Here is a 17367-nt window from a genome sequence, read left to right as displayed (position 1 = left end):
GGATCACTTTGTTCCATGATCATAAGCTCTGACAGGGAGGCATGCTGTGAGCAGAGGGACTGGATCCAGCTGCTGCTGAGTTCTAATCCTGGCTCTGCCACTAATTTACCAAACAGCTTTGAGTAAGTCACTTTTCAGCAGTGCTGAGCACCCCAATCTGCAAGAGCTGGCAAAGGCAGTACGTCTGCAAATGAGGCCACTGGGGTCAAGGCTGAGCCCTCTAAAACCGAGATGGCCAGGATAAGAAGTATCACTTGAAAATTTGAGTCATAATGACTTTGGTCTGATCCTGCAAGGTACTGAGTGCTCTCAGCTCCCATTGAAATCAATGGAGAGGCAGAGTTTGTCTGTAGTGAGAGTGGAGGCTGCTCAGCATCTCTTGGGGGTACTCAGCACCTTGCCCAAAGTCTTCCTTAATTCTCCCACCTGCAGCATGGGGATAATAACATTTAGCACCCTAACAGGAGGTTGTCGTCACATTCCAGGGTGCAGTCATGACCACTGAGGAGTTCTGTCACCATTTGCCCTGCAACTTGGGGTACCTCACAATGCTTTGCTGCTGTCGACCCCAACCAGGGCAGCTCACATACAGCAAAATGGCAGGTCACATCCTGAGTGTCTGTGTACAGATGCAGCCTGCCAGCACGCTGCAGTCACATGCTGGCTTCCTCCAGCCTTGGTTACCACTTGCAGGATGACCCCAACACACAGCCCCAAATGTTCTGCACTGTCCAGCCCTTTCTTGGACAGTTCAATATTTTAGGTCCATTGCCCCTGTAAGGGAACAATATCCAACAGTTTACTACTTTAACTGGAGTTACCCAAACAATTCAGTTTGAATGCAACACTGGATTCATTTTGATCAGAGGTGGCCAACCTGTGGCTCTTTAGAAGTTAATATGCGGCTTCCTGTATAGGCACCAACTCCGGGGCTGGAGCTACACGTGCCAACTTTCCAATGTGGCGAGGGGGGCTCAACATTCAACCCCTGGTTCTGCCACAGGCCCTGCCCCCACTACACCCCTTCCTGCCCCCTACCCTGAGCCTGCTGTGCCCTCGCTCCTCTCCCTCCCGCTCTAAGCCTCCTGCACGCCACAAAACAGCTGATCGGGAGGTGCAGGGAGGGAGGAGGAGGCACTGATCGGTGGGACTGCCAGTGGGTGGGAGGCACTGGAAGCGGGGGCAGAGCTGATGGGGGGGCTGCTGACGTATAACTGTGACTCTTTGGCAATGTACATTGGTAAATACTGGCTCCTTCTCAGGCTCAGGTGGACACCTCTGATTTTGATTAAAGAATAAAACAAGTTTATTTAATTACAAAAAGTTAGATTTTAAGTAAGTACAAGGCCCTAAAGTAAGAAATGCTTACAAGAGAAATAAAGATAAAATGCTTCCTAGCGCTAAAACTTAACAAAGCAGACTTGGTTCAAGATAATATCCTTACCACATGCTCCCGGCAACAGGACTGACCAAATTTCAGGTCAGGATTCCTCCCAAAGTCAAATGACTGCTTCTTTTGCCTGCTTAGGTGAGAGAGAGAGAGAGAGAGAGAGTGCGAGCACGCTACCTTGGCGAGTTTTTGCTCCAAACTTTTATAGTCCAGTGCCCTTTGAAATGCATTTTCCTGAGGGTTACCCCTAGAAAAACTTCATTCCTGCTGTGAGGTTGGAGTCATGGTGTCTCACAGTGAAAGAAGGTCCATGCTGCTGTTTGCTAAAATGTAGATCCAACTGTTTTTGCCCCTCTTCTTTGCCAAAAAATGGCCACTTGACAGGTGATTGCCCAACAACTTTGGTGACACCTGATACTTGACAGCTGACACAAGTCACAACCTGACATTCAAACATGTTCATCCCCCAGCTGCACACCAGTTCTCATGTATGTCCCAGAATCCTTTGCTTCTAAAGCTTTAGAGAAGATCTGGTATAATTGTTGGCATCATGAAGAGGGCAACTCATAGCTTTCCACTAGGCTCCAGGTCCTCCATGATAAATAAGGCTCTACATTATTCAGAGCTAACTGCAGCATTTTATATCAGTCCTGATTCTCACACTGATTTGGAGACACCTGTTGGGAATATGACTGGCTGTTGCATAGTATGTCAGAGATCATTCCTTTCACTCTCCTTCTCAGGTTTCCTTGGTACCCTCATACTTTTTCTACCAATGCCAGGTGATTACCTTCTTAAGTATCTCCTCCCATGTAGGGGATCATTGCACCCATAAATCTTTTCTCTTTTTGACTAGTTTTCAGTGTGGCTATTTCTGCAATGACTTATATCTCAGATTTCGTCTGAGATTGCCACTGGGTTGAACTAGGAATAAGGGACGAGGAAGCTGTGAAAGAGAGAACCCATTTACACATCAATAATTTCAGGAGTTAGCAAGCATATCAAGAGAAAACAAAAAAGGTAAAAGAATTTTTGCTTGAAGTGTGACAAGTTTTAAGTTTTCCCCATAAGGAAAGTCCTTCTTTAGGGCTTGATCCTGCATAGTTCAGGGGTACAGAGGCAGGGTTAAAATATGAGTAGACAAGGAAGCTCAGAGGATTCCCAATCCCACAATAATGCTGTGTGGCCAAGCTGCTCCTGCTTACTAGCAGGAATGAGGCAAGAGAGGGGAATGCATAGCACTGTTGGCTTTATGAGGCTCATAAACTCAAGTTGCTGCAGACATGCCCATTCTCCACCTATGCCACCCATTTTTACCTTGCACTTCTGAGAGAGAGTGGGGACAGGATTTGTAAAGATATTTAGGCATCTAATTCCCAATGAGCATTAAGCATCTAAATGCCTTTACATATCTGGCCCTGGAAGCACAAGGAGCTGGAGAATTACTTCTGGTCCAGTAGTGCTTACCCTGCCTTTGTGCTGGAGTGCCACAACCTTGCACATCCCTCTGTGCACCAACCAGGGACTTACAGAATCAACAATCTAATACCCAGCAGCTGGTGAGCCATCTATATATCGATGACTTAACAAGGCTGAGAAAACTGCAGTTTGAGTTTCAGGCTGTTGTGATGGCATTCTTCCATTTCAATCCTCCAAAGCAGTGGCTCTGAACCTTTCCAGATGACTGTACCCCTTTCCAGAGTCTGATTTGTCTTGCGTACCCCCAAGTTGCACCTCACTTAAAAACGATTTGCTTACAAAATCAGACATAAAAAAATTCAAGTGTCAGAGCACTCTATTCCTGAGAAATTCCTGACTTTCTCATTTTTACCACATAATTATAAAGTAAATCAATAGGGATATAAATATTGTTCTTCCGTTTCAATGTATAGTATATAGAGCAGCAAAGTCATTGTCTGTATGAAATTTTAGTTTGTACTCACTTGGCTAGTGCTTTTTATGTAGCCTGTTGTAAAACAAGGCAAATATCTAGATGAGTTGATGTACAGCCTAGACGACCTCTAAATACCCCCAAGGGTCCGCGTATCCTGGTTGAGAACCATTGCTCCAAAGGGTTCTCCAGCACGGGGGGCAGACAGCAGCTGATGTTTCCAATGTACAAAACAAGCAAAAAAAAAAAAGTCTGTTTTAAAATTCTGCCTTGTCCCAGGGTTTTCACCAATGTGTGCGTGCGCACACGGATACACTAAGGGGGAAGCAGACCACATGAACCAGTGCAGTGCTGCCAACTCCCATTATATCTTTTGTGAGTCCTGTGATTTTGCTGCATTTTTTTCCTTCATGTGATCTCTCAGGAAGTGCCCGACAGCTCAGCATTTTTGGCTGAATTACAGTGGATGCTTCAGTGGCCTCTGCCACTAGAGACAGCTGTTGGTAGTCTGAGCTGCCGGTGCTGGACCTCCTGCAGAGGCTTCCCCTCCTGTGGACAGCCAGGACGCAGCAGCCTATGTGCCGCCCCCCTCTCAATCCCCCAACTCTCCTGCATAGTGCTGCATTGGGAACGTGAAGACTGGGAGAGGCAAAGGTGAGCAATGGGGTCAATGCACGGTGTAGCTAGGAACAGTTCTGGATTGTGCACTGTGAAGGGGATGTAAAGTTAAGTGTAAAAACGCATGTAACACAAACTCTCCTTGTATTAGTCTGAAGAACACCAGACCCCTTGCAAAGGGAATTCAGCCAGAACTTCACAGTTCAAACACTGAGGTCCTGGTTCTCCTCCCAGTTACAGCAAAATTGGGCCCTTCATCCGTTGTGCGTGCTCCCTCCTCTCCTAGTTGCCTCTCTAGGAAATGGGGTTAGGGGTGAGCCACTTTTTGAGGCTGCTTCCTAAGTCACAGAGGAGCAATAAAAGACAAAGCCCTTTTCTGTTTTGCATTCTATTTCTAAATCTCTTTGAAAGTTAATGCATTTTTATTAATATCTAGATTAAATTTACCAGTCACTGAGTGAATTCAGCTGCCTCAGTCACGATCCCCTCCTTCCTTCCTAAAAGCTTTTCATGACTTGCTGCACTCCTACACACTTTTGCAGAGTGGTTCCTATGGCAATGTTGGCATCTATCCATTTGCTGTACATCTCCCATTATTACATTTATCTCCATGTCATCTGTGTTCAAGTGCAATTTCTAGGTATATCACAACAGCCAGATCAGTTTGGAAAATCAGCCAAAACCCATTTGTATTTTTGATAGGCAAACCTGTGTTTCCTGCTGGTTTGTGCTCGATTGATATGTTGTTGTATCAGCCCCATTTAAGGAAGCTTGCTGCTATGCTCTTTCTGTTGCCAGCTGCCCTATTTCTTCTCCTTACCCTGATCAGTTGAGTTGTAATTGCACTGTAACTTCAAATGGTCATCTCTTCAGTCTCATCATGACTGGTGCTGCCTACAAGCTGTTTGTGCTCAGATTCTGGGGAGTCTTTGCAGGTCTGTTCTAATCAGATCAAATGTTTCTTCAGCTTTTCATTCACAAGTGCTGAATTCCTTGCCCTCAGACAGGACATTTTCCTTGAAATACCATAATATTCCTTTTTTATTTGTAGAGAATTCTGTTTTGAATAAAGAACTAACACTGAAGTAATATTGACCACAAACTTTACTTGTCCTGAAAATGTTATCTATTGTGTTACAGCAAGCACCAACATAACACGTGGAACTCCAGCTTCCATTCTTCTCTTGCTTTTTGGATTGCTTATAATTTTCTCATGAAATTTTCCATGCTTGGTCTTCTCTACAAATACATTTTTGGGGGACCCTGAGGAAAATCAGATAAACAGTTTTTGAACCATTCAGGTGGTTTCTCCATATGTTTCAATCAGAACCTGAGCACCCAACCAACTAATATGAGTGAAGCTAAAACCTTCAGACTTGTTTTTTGGTTTTTTTTAAATAGATCCCCCTCATCATTACTCCCATAACTGTGTTGGTCATTGGGGCACCATCAATAATGAGCAATCAACCAATTGTCTCCATCCCTGACGATTTTGTGTCAGTGCCTGAGTCTCCGCAAAGTCCATTCCTGTCCATTCTTTTATGTTGCCAGTCCAACTCTTCTTCTGTCTACTTCTTCTTCTCTTCCCTCGTACTGTCCCTTGGAGGATGATCTTGGACAGGCCAGATGATCTTGTTACATGGCCATACCACTTCAGCTTGCGCTTCTTCACGGTCGTCAGGAGGTCTTCATATGACCCAGCGCATTGGGTGATTGTGTTGCTGACCTCTTCATTAGTGATGTGGTCAAAGTAGGAGAGGCCCAAGATTTTACAGAAGTATCTCATCTCTACTACCTGTATTTTCCTTTCAAGTTCTGCTGTAATTGTCCATGTCTCACACACATAAGACAAATGGCAATGACCAGTGCATGCAGCAATTTCAGTTCGAATTCCAGGGAGATGTTCTTATTCCTCCAAATTGGCTTTAGCTTTGCCACTGCTGCTGTTGTTTGCTCAATTCTTGCCCGAATTTCTGCCTTGGATCCTTCATCAGTGATGATTGCCCCCAAATACTTGAACTGTTTCACGGTCTCCAGCTCTTGTCCACTAACTGTGATATGTGAGCTGATCTCATCACGTTTGTTTGTCATCAGCTTGGTTTTCTCTGCACTGATTTCCATGCCATATTTTGCGGAGGCTTCATCCAATCGAATCAATCCCCTTAGTACCTGACAAAAATCAGTTCAGTAGTTTTAAAGTTACAAACATTTTAGATTGTAAGCTCCTTGGGGACAGGAGCTATCATTTATTCTATATTTGCAGTGTGCCTACCACAATGGGGCCTCTAGCTGATTGCAGCCTTTAGATACTTTTTTTGTTTTTAGTAAAGCCTATCCTATCTCACAGAACTGGAAGGGACCCTGAAAGGTCATCAAGTCCAGCCCCCTGCCTTCTCTAGCAGGACCAAGTACTGATTTTGCTCCAAATCCCTAACTGGCCTCCTCAATGATTGAGCTTACACCCCTGGGTTTAGTAGGCCAATGCTCAAACCACTGAGCTATCCATATAAATGTTTAATAATAATTTTAAATCAGGTCTAACCGTTAGAGCAGAATCAAGTTATAAATCCTTCATGCCCCTTCACCCTCTCCTATGGGAGCCTCTGGAGGAAGTGCGCATTTCAATTTATTTAAAATCACATTTCAAGTAGAGCTGGTCACAATTTTTAGTGCAGAAATTTACCTACCCAAAACATGATTTAATTAATACTGAAAATTTTCAAGGGGACATATCAATTCTGATGGAAAATGTTCACACACACACACACACACACACACACACACACACACACACACACACACACACACACACACACACACAAAGTATCGAAATGAAAATGTTCAGTTTGAATGTAATTTGTTGTGATTTCTTGGTTTAAAAAAAAACATTGATAATGCCAATTCAAAACTGTTTTTAATTTAAAATTTCTTGCAGGAAAAATATTGATTTTCTAACCAGCTCTAATTTCAAGTACACATTTGTTAAGGCTGTTCTTACATCGTTGCTGAAGCTATCCAGCTTGTAAGGTCTTAGGTTGAATTGGTCCTTATTCATCAAGGAACTTACTTAAGGTCAGTTAAGGATGCCACCATGTGCTCTGCTGCAGCTGGGAGCCTATAATTCTTATGAACTCGGTAGGAGAGAGAACCCCCAAGTAGAGACCTTTCAGCAAAAACCTGCTTGTTAAAAGAACTTGAAAGCTCTGCAAAAGGAAAGCAGTAGGACCTGATCAAACAATTGACAAACATGGCTGATAAAGTCAGAGTAAGCGACCCAAGCCAAACAACTCTAGATTTCTCTTTCTCTCATTAGAACACACTTTAAAAAAAATTAAAACAAAAATAAACTTTCTTCAATGCAAAGTTAAAGTTGAAATATTGAGCGCTCAGGACATTCCAAGACTGAACCCCTTGCTCTAGCCTTACCACTGCATTAACACTATTTGTTTAAAATTTGCATTTAGCCCATGTCCACATGGAACCGGTGTTTAGTTTCTCATGTTTGCTGATACATTCCATTGAGTTTTAACTGCTTATGTTAGTAAAATGCATCCATCTGCTGACAACATCCTCAGGGCAAAATCCTGGTTTTACTAGTGTGGGGCACGTGCTGGGGGAGGAGCTGAGTGAAAGTGGCAGCAGAGTCTACCAACACATGACACTTGCTATGCAGCTGCTTCTTCTCCTCCTACCCTTGCCGGAGTTTTCATCTGGGCTATAATGGCAGAAAGAAAGGAGGGTCAGGGCAAAACTGGGAGGCAAGATCAAACCAGTATCTTAGATGCCTATATACAAATGCGAGAAGTATGGGTAATAAGCAGGAAGAACTGGAAGTGCTAATAAATAAATACAACTATGACATTGTTGGCATCACTGAAACTTGGTGGGATAATACACATGATTGGAATGTTGGTGTGGATGGGTACAGCTTGCTCAGGAAGGATAGACGGGGAAAAAGGGAGGAGGTGTTGCCTTATATATTAAAAATGTACACACTTGGACTGAGGTGGAAATGGACATAGGAGATGGAAGTGTTGAGAGTCTCTGAGTTAGGCTAAAAGGGGTAAAAAACAAAGGTGATGTCGTGCTAGGAGTCTACTACAGGCCACCTAACCAGGTGGAAGAGGTGGATGAGGCTTTTTTTAAACAACTAACAAAATCATCCAAAGCCCAAGATTTGGTGGTGATGGAGGACTTCAACTATTCAAATATATGTTGGGAAAATAACACCACGGGGCACAGACTATCCAATAAGTTCTTGGACTGCATTTCAGACAACTTTTTATTTCAGAAGGTTGAAAAAGCTACTGGAGGGAAGCTGTTCTAGACTTGATTTTAACAATAGGGAGGAACTCATTGAGAATTTGAAAGTATAAGGCAGCTTGGGTGAAAGTGATCATGAAAATCATAGAGTTTGCAATTCTAAGGAAGGGTAGAAGGGAGTACAGCAAAATAGAGACAATGGATTTCAGGAAAGCGGATTTTGGTAAGCTCAGAGAACTGATAGGTAAAGTCCCATGGGAATCAAGACTGAGGGGAAAAACAACTGAGGAGAGTTGGCGATTTTTCAAAGGGACACTATTAAGGGCCCAAAAGCAAGCTATTCCGCTGGGTAGGAAAGATAGAAAATGTGGCAAAAGACCACTTTGGCTTAACCACGAGATCTTGCATGATCTAAAAAATAAAAAGGAGTCATATAAAAAATGGAAACTAGGTCAGATTACAAAGGATGAATATAGGCAAACAACACAGGAATGCAGGGGCAAGATTAGAAAGGCAAAGGCACAAAATGAGCTCAAACTAGCTATGGGAATAAAGGGAAACAAGAAGACTTTTTATCAATACATTAGAAGCAAGAGGAAGACCAAGGACAGGGTAGGCCCACTGCTCAGTGAGGAGGGAGAAATAGTAACAGGAAACTTGGAAATGGCAGAGATGCTTAATGATTTCTTTGTTTCGGTCTTCACCAAGAAGTCTGAAGGAATGCCTAACACAATGAATGCTTATGGGAAGGGGGTAGGTTTAGAAGATAAAATAAAGAAAGAACAGGTTAAAAATTAGAAAAGTTAGATGCCTGCAAGTCACCAGGGCCTGATGAAATGCATCCTAGAATACTCAAGGAGCTAACAGAGGAGATAACTGAGCCTCTAGCTATTATCTTTGGAAAATCATGGGAAATGGGAGAGATTCAAAATGACTGGAAAAAGGCAAATATAGTGCCCATCTATAAAAAAGGAAATAAAAACAACCCAGGAAACTACAGACCAGTTAGTTTAACTTCTGTGCCAGGGAAGATAATGGAGCAAGTAATTAAGGAAATCATCTGCAGACACTTGGAAGGTGGTAAGGTGATAGGGAATAGCCAGCATGGATTTATAAAGAACAGATAGTATCAAACCAATCTGATAGCTTTCTTTGATAGGATAACGAGTCTTGTGGATAAGGGAGAAGCAGTGAATGTGGTATACCTAGACTTTAGTAAGGTATTTGATACTGTCTTGCCTGGTATTCTTATCGATAAACTAGGCAAATACAATTTAGATAGGGATACTGAGTAGTTATTAATGGTTCCCAATCCTGCTGGAAAGGTAATAACAAGTGGGGTTCCGCAGGGGTCTGTTTTGGGACTGGCTCTGTTCAATATCTTCATCAACAACTTACATGTTGGCATAGAAAGTACGCTTATTAAGTTTGCAGATGATACCAAACTGGGAGGGATTGTAACTGCTTTGGAGGATAGGCTCATAATTCAAAATGATCTGGACAAATCGGAGAAATGGTCTGAGGTAAACTGGATGAAGTTTAATAAAGGCAAATGCAAAGTGCTCCACTTAGGAAGGAACAATCAGTTTCACACATACAGAATGGGAAGAGACTGTCTAGGAAGGAGTACGGCAGAAAGGGATCTAGGGGTTATAGTGGACCACAAGCTAAATATGAGTCAACAGTGTGATGCTGTTGCAAAAAAAGCAAACGTGATTCTGGGATGCATTAACAGGTGTGTTGTGAGCAAGACATGAGAAGTCATTCTTCCGCTCTACTCTGCACTGGTTAGGCCTCAACTGGAGTATTGTGTCCAGTTCTGGGCACCGCATTTCAAGAAAGATGTGGAGAAATTGGAGAGGGTCCAGAGAAGAGCAACAAGAATGATTAAAGGTCTTGAGAACATGACCTGCGAAGGAAGGCTGAAAGAATTGGGTTTGTTTAGTTTGGAAAAGATAAGACTGAGAGAGGACATGATAGCAGTTTTCAGGTATCTAAAAGGGTGTCATCAGGAGGAGGGAGAAAACTTGTTCACCTTAGCCTCTAATGATAGAACAAGAAGCAATGGGCTTAAACTGCAGCAAGGGAGATTTAGGTTGGACATTAGGAAAAAGTTCCTAACTGTCAGGGTAGTTAAACACTGGAATAAATTGCCTAGGGAGGGTGTGGAATCTCCATCTCTGGAGATATTTAAGAGTAGGTTAGATAAATGTCTATCAGGGATGGTCTAGATAGTATTTGGTCCTGCCATGAGGGCAGGAGACTGGACTCGATGACCTCTTGAGGTCCCTTCCAGTCCTAGAGTCTATGAATCTATGAATCTAGTCTCCAGGTTGTATTAAGCATCTCTGAGCGCCAATGCTAACCTGCAGCCATCCATGCGGGCCAGCGGCAGCACAAAGGTTCCTCCTTAAACTGAGGGAAATTAAAATACATGTTGCACTTTTATCTCTCTATTTCCACTGGACATTCTGGCTCATGATTCATGAGAGTAGTTCCTTTGAAGGCACCACGATTGCTTGGGTGAATCAGGAAAGTAGGATCTAGCCCTCTGTATTTTTTTCCATTGTAATAGTCCTCTATCTGTTTCATAGTAACGGATACTTACAGGAGTAGTGGTAGTGAGGCAAGGGGCAGAGAAAGATGATTTCCTTTCACTGAAACACAGCCCTGTATTCCTGTGCTTGAGGCTCCAGAGAGTTCTGGGTGCCACATTCCAGGAAAGATGTGGACAAATTGGAGACAGTCCAGAGAAGAGCAACAAAAATGATTAAAGGTCTAGAAAACATTGACCTGTGAGGAAAGATTGAAACAACTGGATTTGTTTAGTCTGGACAAGAGAATCCTGAGACGAGACATGGTAACAGTTTTCAATACATAAAAGGTTGTTACAAAGAGGAGGGAGGAAAAACTGTTCTCCTTAACCTCTGAGGATAAGACAAGAAGCAATGGGCTTAAATTGCAGCAAGGGAGGTGTAGGTTGGACATTAGGAAAAACTTCCTAACTGTCAGGGTGGTTAAGCACTGGAATAAATTGCCTAGGGACGTGGTGGAATCTCCATCACTGGAGATTTTTAAGAGCAGGTTAGACAAACACCTGTCAGGTATGATCTGGATAATACTTAGTCCTGCCATGAGTGCAGGGGATTGGACTAGATGACCTCTCAAGGTCCTTTCCAGTCCTGTGATTTTATGATTGGAGGGGAATGAATATAGCAACACAGCTTTACTTTGGCCTTACCTGAACTATGTTACCTTGTCTGCTCTGGCATTTTTCTAAAAATCTCTCACTGTTGCAGCTCCACCTGCATCAGTGGCTGGAGCGCTGATGTAGACAAGGCACAGATATGGAGGTATTTCACCACTGTGTTGTTTAACCCTGTTCAGAGTAATGCTAAAGAGACCACAGGATGGTCTACACTAGCAGGGCTGCTTCCAGTGAGTCACAGATTTTAAGGTCAGAAGGGACCACTGTGATCATCTAGTCTGGCCTCCTGCATAACACAGGACATAGAACCTCACCCAGTGATTCCTACATCAGGCCCATAACTTTTGGCTGAGCTAGAGCATATCTTTTAGAAACCACTGGTGGGGCTACACTGATGGTAGCATGACAGTGAGAGACTGTAGGAAAAGGCCTATGCTAGCTTCAGGGAGTCTCGTTTGGGAGATTCCCGTTACCTCTCCAACTTCTCCTAGATGTATATTGTTACAATTTAAACAGGGTCTGAGCAGCTATTAAGACCTCAGCTCCATATAAGATGCTGTTGCCTTTGTAAACGATGGCTGTTTAGAAGATACACAATTGATTACCAGTGTGACTGGGTCTGACTAGAGAAAGTGGGGTAGAGGAGGTCTTGGGAGTTTAGTCTCTATCTTCCCTTTGTTAAACAGACAGAGCTTTTATCTGCGTAATGCCCCAGTGACTTATGTTTGAGGTGTGTGTGCTTGTGTTAAAATTGTGTTAAAAACTGCTGAACTGGAATTAATTTGCAAACTGGACACCATCAAATTAGGCCTGAATAAAGACTGGGAGAGGATGGGTCACTACAAAAAGTAATTTTCCCCTCTGCTGATACTCACACCTTCTTACCAACTGTTGGAAATGGGTGACTTCCACCTTAATTGAATTAGCCTCATTAGCACTGGACCCCCCCACACACACTTGGTAAGGCAACTCCCATCTTTTCATGTGCTGTAATATATATACCCACTTTCTGTATTTTTCACTCCATGCATCTGATGAAGTGGGTTTTAGCCCATGAAATCTTATGCTCAAATACTTTGTTAGTCTCTAAAGTGCCACAAGGACTCCTCATTTGTGTTAAAATAGCCTTTCCGCATTCAATACAATTCCATTCAAGAAAAGAGCCTTCATCTTACCTCATAAAATAACAATCACCACTGTCTATCTCTGTATTCCGCAATTCCATAACTGGAAATTGCTACAGAACCCACCTCTTGCTGCAGTCTGGAATCTAACCCTTCCATTAAGATAACCTTACAAATGTGAACTAAGTGTAAATTGATGCAGTGCTGTCAGCAGACAGCCTGAAACAATAGTTCTGAACTGTAAATGGTCTCGATCATCTTGGTGGATTGGTGACATCACAGTCAAAAGATGACAATTCAAATGTCAACACAGTGAGTATTTCACAGCTGATCGCTTCAGCGGTAGCATGCATCTAACGTGTTTACCCCCCAATCCCAGATTGCCACCCCTTGTCTTCCCAAGTGCTAGAGGATCCAGTTGTCCCCATCTAGCTGCCAAAACCTCCAGCTTCCTCCCATGTATCTGCTGAATCAGCAGCATATTGAAAACTGAAATGTAGGGCAGCATAAACACAGGAGCTACTGGACTGATTGAATTATTCATTTTTACAGTTAATTCAAAGCTGCCACCTTTTTAATCTAAATGAAGCTGTCACAGAATTTCCAGTTTGCTGCACCAGAGTGCCATGGAAACTAGGGAATTTGTCATGTTGCCGGTTGAGATTTAATACGTCACGATGTCAAATAAATAAAACTTCAGCGGAGTTAGTTAAGACAGACCATCCAGCAATACTTAATGCAGTACTATACAGAATATAGCAAAGGAAACATACATACCAAATCTGAGAGTATGGAAGTGAGGCCGCCTACCTGAGTTCACTTCAGACAAACTCCCTGAAACTCATCTCTTGTAGACTGTTCAGAACAAAGAAAAGTCCTCTCGTGTTTGATTTTATTTTGAATCAATAAGCCAATGATATCTGTACTTAATGTATCACTGCTAGGACCACGGTTAGCTCTTAATGCTTAGACATTAATCCATACCTTAATGTTTTGCTGAGACATTGATTACAGAACACATCTCCTAGCCTATTTTGTCAAGTACTAAGTTTATCAATTACAGAGCACTTATGAGCATCCCTTTTCAATTACACCATTTTGTCCATTACAGCATACATCTATAACAGGCATCTCTTTATATACTATGTATGTTTACTGAAAAGAGACCAAGAACGTGAACTATTGACTGAGGACTTCTTTTCGTGGTATCTGTTTTACATAATTGATAAGCTAAAGATATCAGGTCGACCATCTACTATTTTATCAATTGCAAAAGATATCTATAACCAAGTCACTATGACAGAAATCATCTGGTAGAATAATTACTGATAAGCTAAAACATCCTACAGACGGATTACAGAAAGCACCTGCCCCAGATCAATTATAAGTAGTTCCTTTCTGGACATCTGGACAGTTCCCTAAGGGTCAAGAGTTTAGAGTACAGAAGACACGCAAGCTACTATTTAATAACATGCTATAGTCCAGCTAAAGGTCAGCTTATTCATAATACACTAGGGTTAGCTAAAGTTCAGAGTACAGAGTGGATAATAACGGACAGGCTTACTAGGACAAAGACATTCATGTATCTAAAAGAAAACACTCTTCAGAGTTCAGCCAGAATCTTTGGCTTACACAAATGATTCGGGGGGGGCGGGGAGGGGTTGGTCAAGTAATCATGAGAGTCTGATATAAGAAGAATAATGAAAGATTAATGTTTGCTAACAGTTGCACAGTTTAGATCCAGCTTGTTACAGAGAATGCTATTATTTTTTTTATCTTCTTAGTGCCTGGGGATCAACCCAAATCAGGGCCCCATTGTGCTAGCAACTGGGCAAAGAAAGAGTAGTAGACAGTTCCTGCCCTGAAGGCCTTGGGGTCTAATACACATGATAGATATGGGGAGGGGAAAGAGAACATGCAAGCAGAGTGAACAATGTGATGGCAGCAAATATTTAGGTCCACAATTTGTTGGGGCTTAGGAGGGGATAAACTAAATGGAAAGACAAGGGAAGGGAGAAGGATGAAGGGGACAGGGCAAGTGAGAGAGGGAGGGGAGAAAGATCTGAGCTTCAGGCATGGAGTAAAGCTGAGGTGAAGAGACTGAAAGGCAGGGGGCAGGAGGGAGTTGGAAAAAACATCCAGGGTATGTCTAGACACTAGTAGCTAGGAGGGAGGTGTAATTCCTAGCATGGCTAGTCAAACATACCCTAGCTTTGCTCAAGCTAGTGCCTAAAAATAGCTGTGTGGCTGTGGCAGCACAGGCAGCAGCTTGGACTAGCCACCCAAGTACAATCCCACCCAACCCCCTGGGTACATGCTTAGGCGGCTCGTCTGAGCCACCGCCTGTGCTGCTGTGACCACACGGCTATCGTTCAGTGCTAGCTCAAGCAGAGCTAGTGCATGTGTGGCCGCCTGCGCTGGGAATTACACCTCCCAGGTGCTGTGTAGATGTATTCCCAGTCAGCCCAGAACTGAGAACATTCACGGGGCCTTGATAATACGTTCCTCCTCCCTTGATGTTCACACCTCAACTGCTGGAAGAGGGCCTCATCATCCCTGATTGAACTAACCTCGTCATCTCCAGACTGATTCTGGCCTGTATATTTATATCTGCCTCTGGAAATTTCCGTTACATGCATCTGGCGAAGTGGGTATTCACCCACAAAAGCTTATGTTCCAAAACGTCTGTTAGTCTATAAGGTGCCACAGGACTCTTTGTTGCTTTTTACAGTAATAATAGTGTTACACACCTGTGTATATGAAAGGGTGGCCATGTGTCCCTGGTAGCCATGAGTCAGGGACACCCCCTGGTCAGTTTTGAAAAGTCTAGAGTTTGTCCTGGTTTGTATAACCCCAAACAGATGCAGGTCACCTGAAGGAGGCACCAGCCATTTGAACTGGTGACACTGACAGCAGGCTGGCTGAGCACATGTACCTCACAGACCACCCACAGGCCTGTCAAATGTTGGCAGCCTGTCTTCCCTCTGTGAGGCATTGTGGCAGCCCTTCTCAGCACACAGAGCCAGAAACTCACTGACTCAGGAAGGACGCTGCTGCAAAGGCAACATATGCTGTCACATAGTGAACAAGGCTGTGGTTCCCTGAACTACAGGGAATCACAGGACTGTGACAGAACACTGGGAAATATGAAAAGTCATGGAGATGAGAGAGAGAATGAAGCAGAGAGCTTGCAGGATTAAGAGAATGACAAAGCATGTGAGAGGGAGACAGATGGATGCAGGAGGTTTGAGAGGTAACTGTCAATTTTAGACAAAATCACAGGCGGTCATGACAATAAAGGCACTAAAGAAATATCAAGTTGGGACATGGCTTTGTATTCCCAAATAATCCTTTCAGTTCCCCTATTTAGCCCAAAGAATAGGAACAGTGCGTGTGCAGTGATGAGTCCTAGGCAGAGATGTTATCAGCTGAACCCAGCGCTCCAAACACAGACACTGCCTTTTACCTGAGTGAGAAGGGAAACAGATCATGATCTCTTGACAGAGTTAAAGCTGCGAGCAATTCCTCCAGTCTGGCCATGGAGAGATGTAACCTACTGCTGGCTTCTTACTGAGCCCACGGTTTAAGTCAGCAGTTCTTATGAAGTCTGTCTGTTGTCATAGTCACCCACTGTCATGCAGAAATCCTGAATATCACATCAGGTAGTGCTGCCACAGGAGAATTACAGAATCTAACACAGCATTCTTAACAGAAACTTCTCCATGGAGGTCTTAGGGTTGCAGTGTCCATTAAAATCTGGATGGCTAAGTCATCTGCAAATGCAAAATCAGACAGGGTGAAATTGTGGGGACAGAGTGGTCTATTGGGTAGACTAGGGGACTTGTTCTGGATTCTTGAGCTCTGCCACAGCCTCAGCATGCGTAATCTTCAACAAGTCACTGAATTGGTCTGTGCCTCGGTTTCCCTGCCTAGAAAATGGAGATGACACTGACCTACTGTATAGTGGGGGTTACAAGACTAAGGTGTTGTTTCCATGGGAATGTTTTCTGGCATAATTTAAGGTATGAGTTTAAACAGTTAGACCAGTGGGTGGTCTTAGTCCAATATAACAGTCAGGGCTGGTGCAAGGACGTTTTGCGCCCTAGGCGAAACTTCCACCTTGCTCCCCCCAACACCCGGCAGCTCCCCCCCTCCGCCCTGAGGCGCCCCCCGTGACAGCTCCCCACCCCCCACCCTCTGCCCTGAGGCACCCTCCCCCCGCCCAAGCTCACCCCTCCTCTGTCTCCACCCCGAGCACGCTGTCACTGTTTCACTTCTCCCGCCTCCCAGGCTTGCGGCCCCTAAGCTCATTGGCGCCGCAAGCCTGGGAGGCAGGAGAAGTGAAGCGGCCAGGGTGTGCTTGGGGAGGAGGCGGGCAAGGGGTGAGCTGGAGCGAGGAGTTCCCCTGCGTGCTGCCCCCCTCCTTACTTGGCTGCAGGCGGCCCTCCCCGCGCTCCCCTGCCCTAGCTCCCTCCGCCTACATGCCAGCAGGGACTGGGCCCGACGATCAGGCCCCCACGGTCGCTGCCGAAGAAAATGGCGCTCCCCAAATCCTAGCACCCTAGGCCACCACCTAGGTCGCCTAAATGGTTGCACGGGCCCTGATAACAGTGGCTTTTCTTGGTTTCGCTGACCTTGCTTGGGAAGGAAGTTATGCTAAAGGTAAAAAAGCCACTCTTCTCCAGGAGTCTGTCCCCACGGGGATGTAGCTATCCATGAATAACTATAGGGGTAGACCCTTCCTGTTTAGACAAGGCTCTTCCAAGCGGCTTTGTGCCCCCCGCCTAAGAGAGGCTATAGGCATGCAAAGAAGGGGTGTTATAAACACTTTGCAGCGGGGTAGCAGCCCTGTTGGTCCCAGGCTATTACAAAC

General features: G+C 44.1%; 1 protein-coding gene across 1 annotated transcript in view; it reads right to left on the bottom strand.

Moving 5' to 3' along the window:
- The window catches only part of OSBPL11 (oxysterol binding protein like 11), a 104896-nt gene extending 88847 nt beyond the window's left edge, over positions 1-16049 (bottom strand). The window contains exon 1 of the mRNA XM_050917047.1: positions 15961-16049. Coding sequence (XP_050773004.1) covers positions 15961-16034 — 74 coding nt within the window. The 5' untranslated portion in view covers positions 16035-16049. The remainder of the gene's footprint in view (positions 1-15960) is intronic.
- Between the last annotated feature and the right edge of the window lie 1318 nt (positions 16050-17367).

Source organism: Gopherus flavomarginatus, chromosome 10 (assembly GCF_025201925.1).
Source record: "Gopherus flavomarginatus isolate rGopFla2 chromosome 10, rGopFla2.mat.asm, whole genome shotgun sequence".
NCBI lineage: Eukaryota > Metazoa > Chordata > Testudines > Testudinidae > Gopherus > Gopherus flavomarginatus.
The sequence above is the reverse complement of the archived record's forward strand: the minus strand, read 5'-3'. Positions and strand labels throughout refer to the sequence as shown.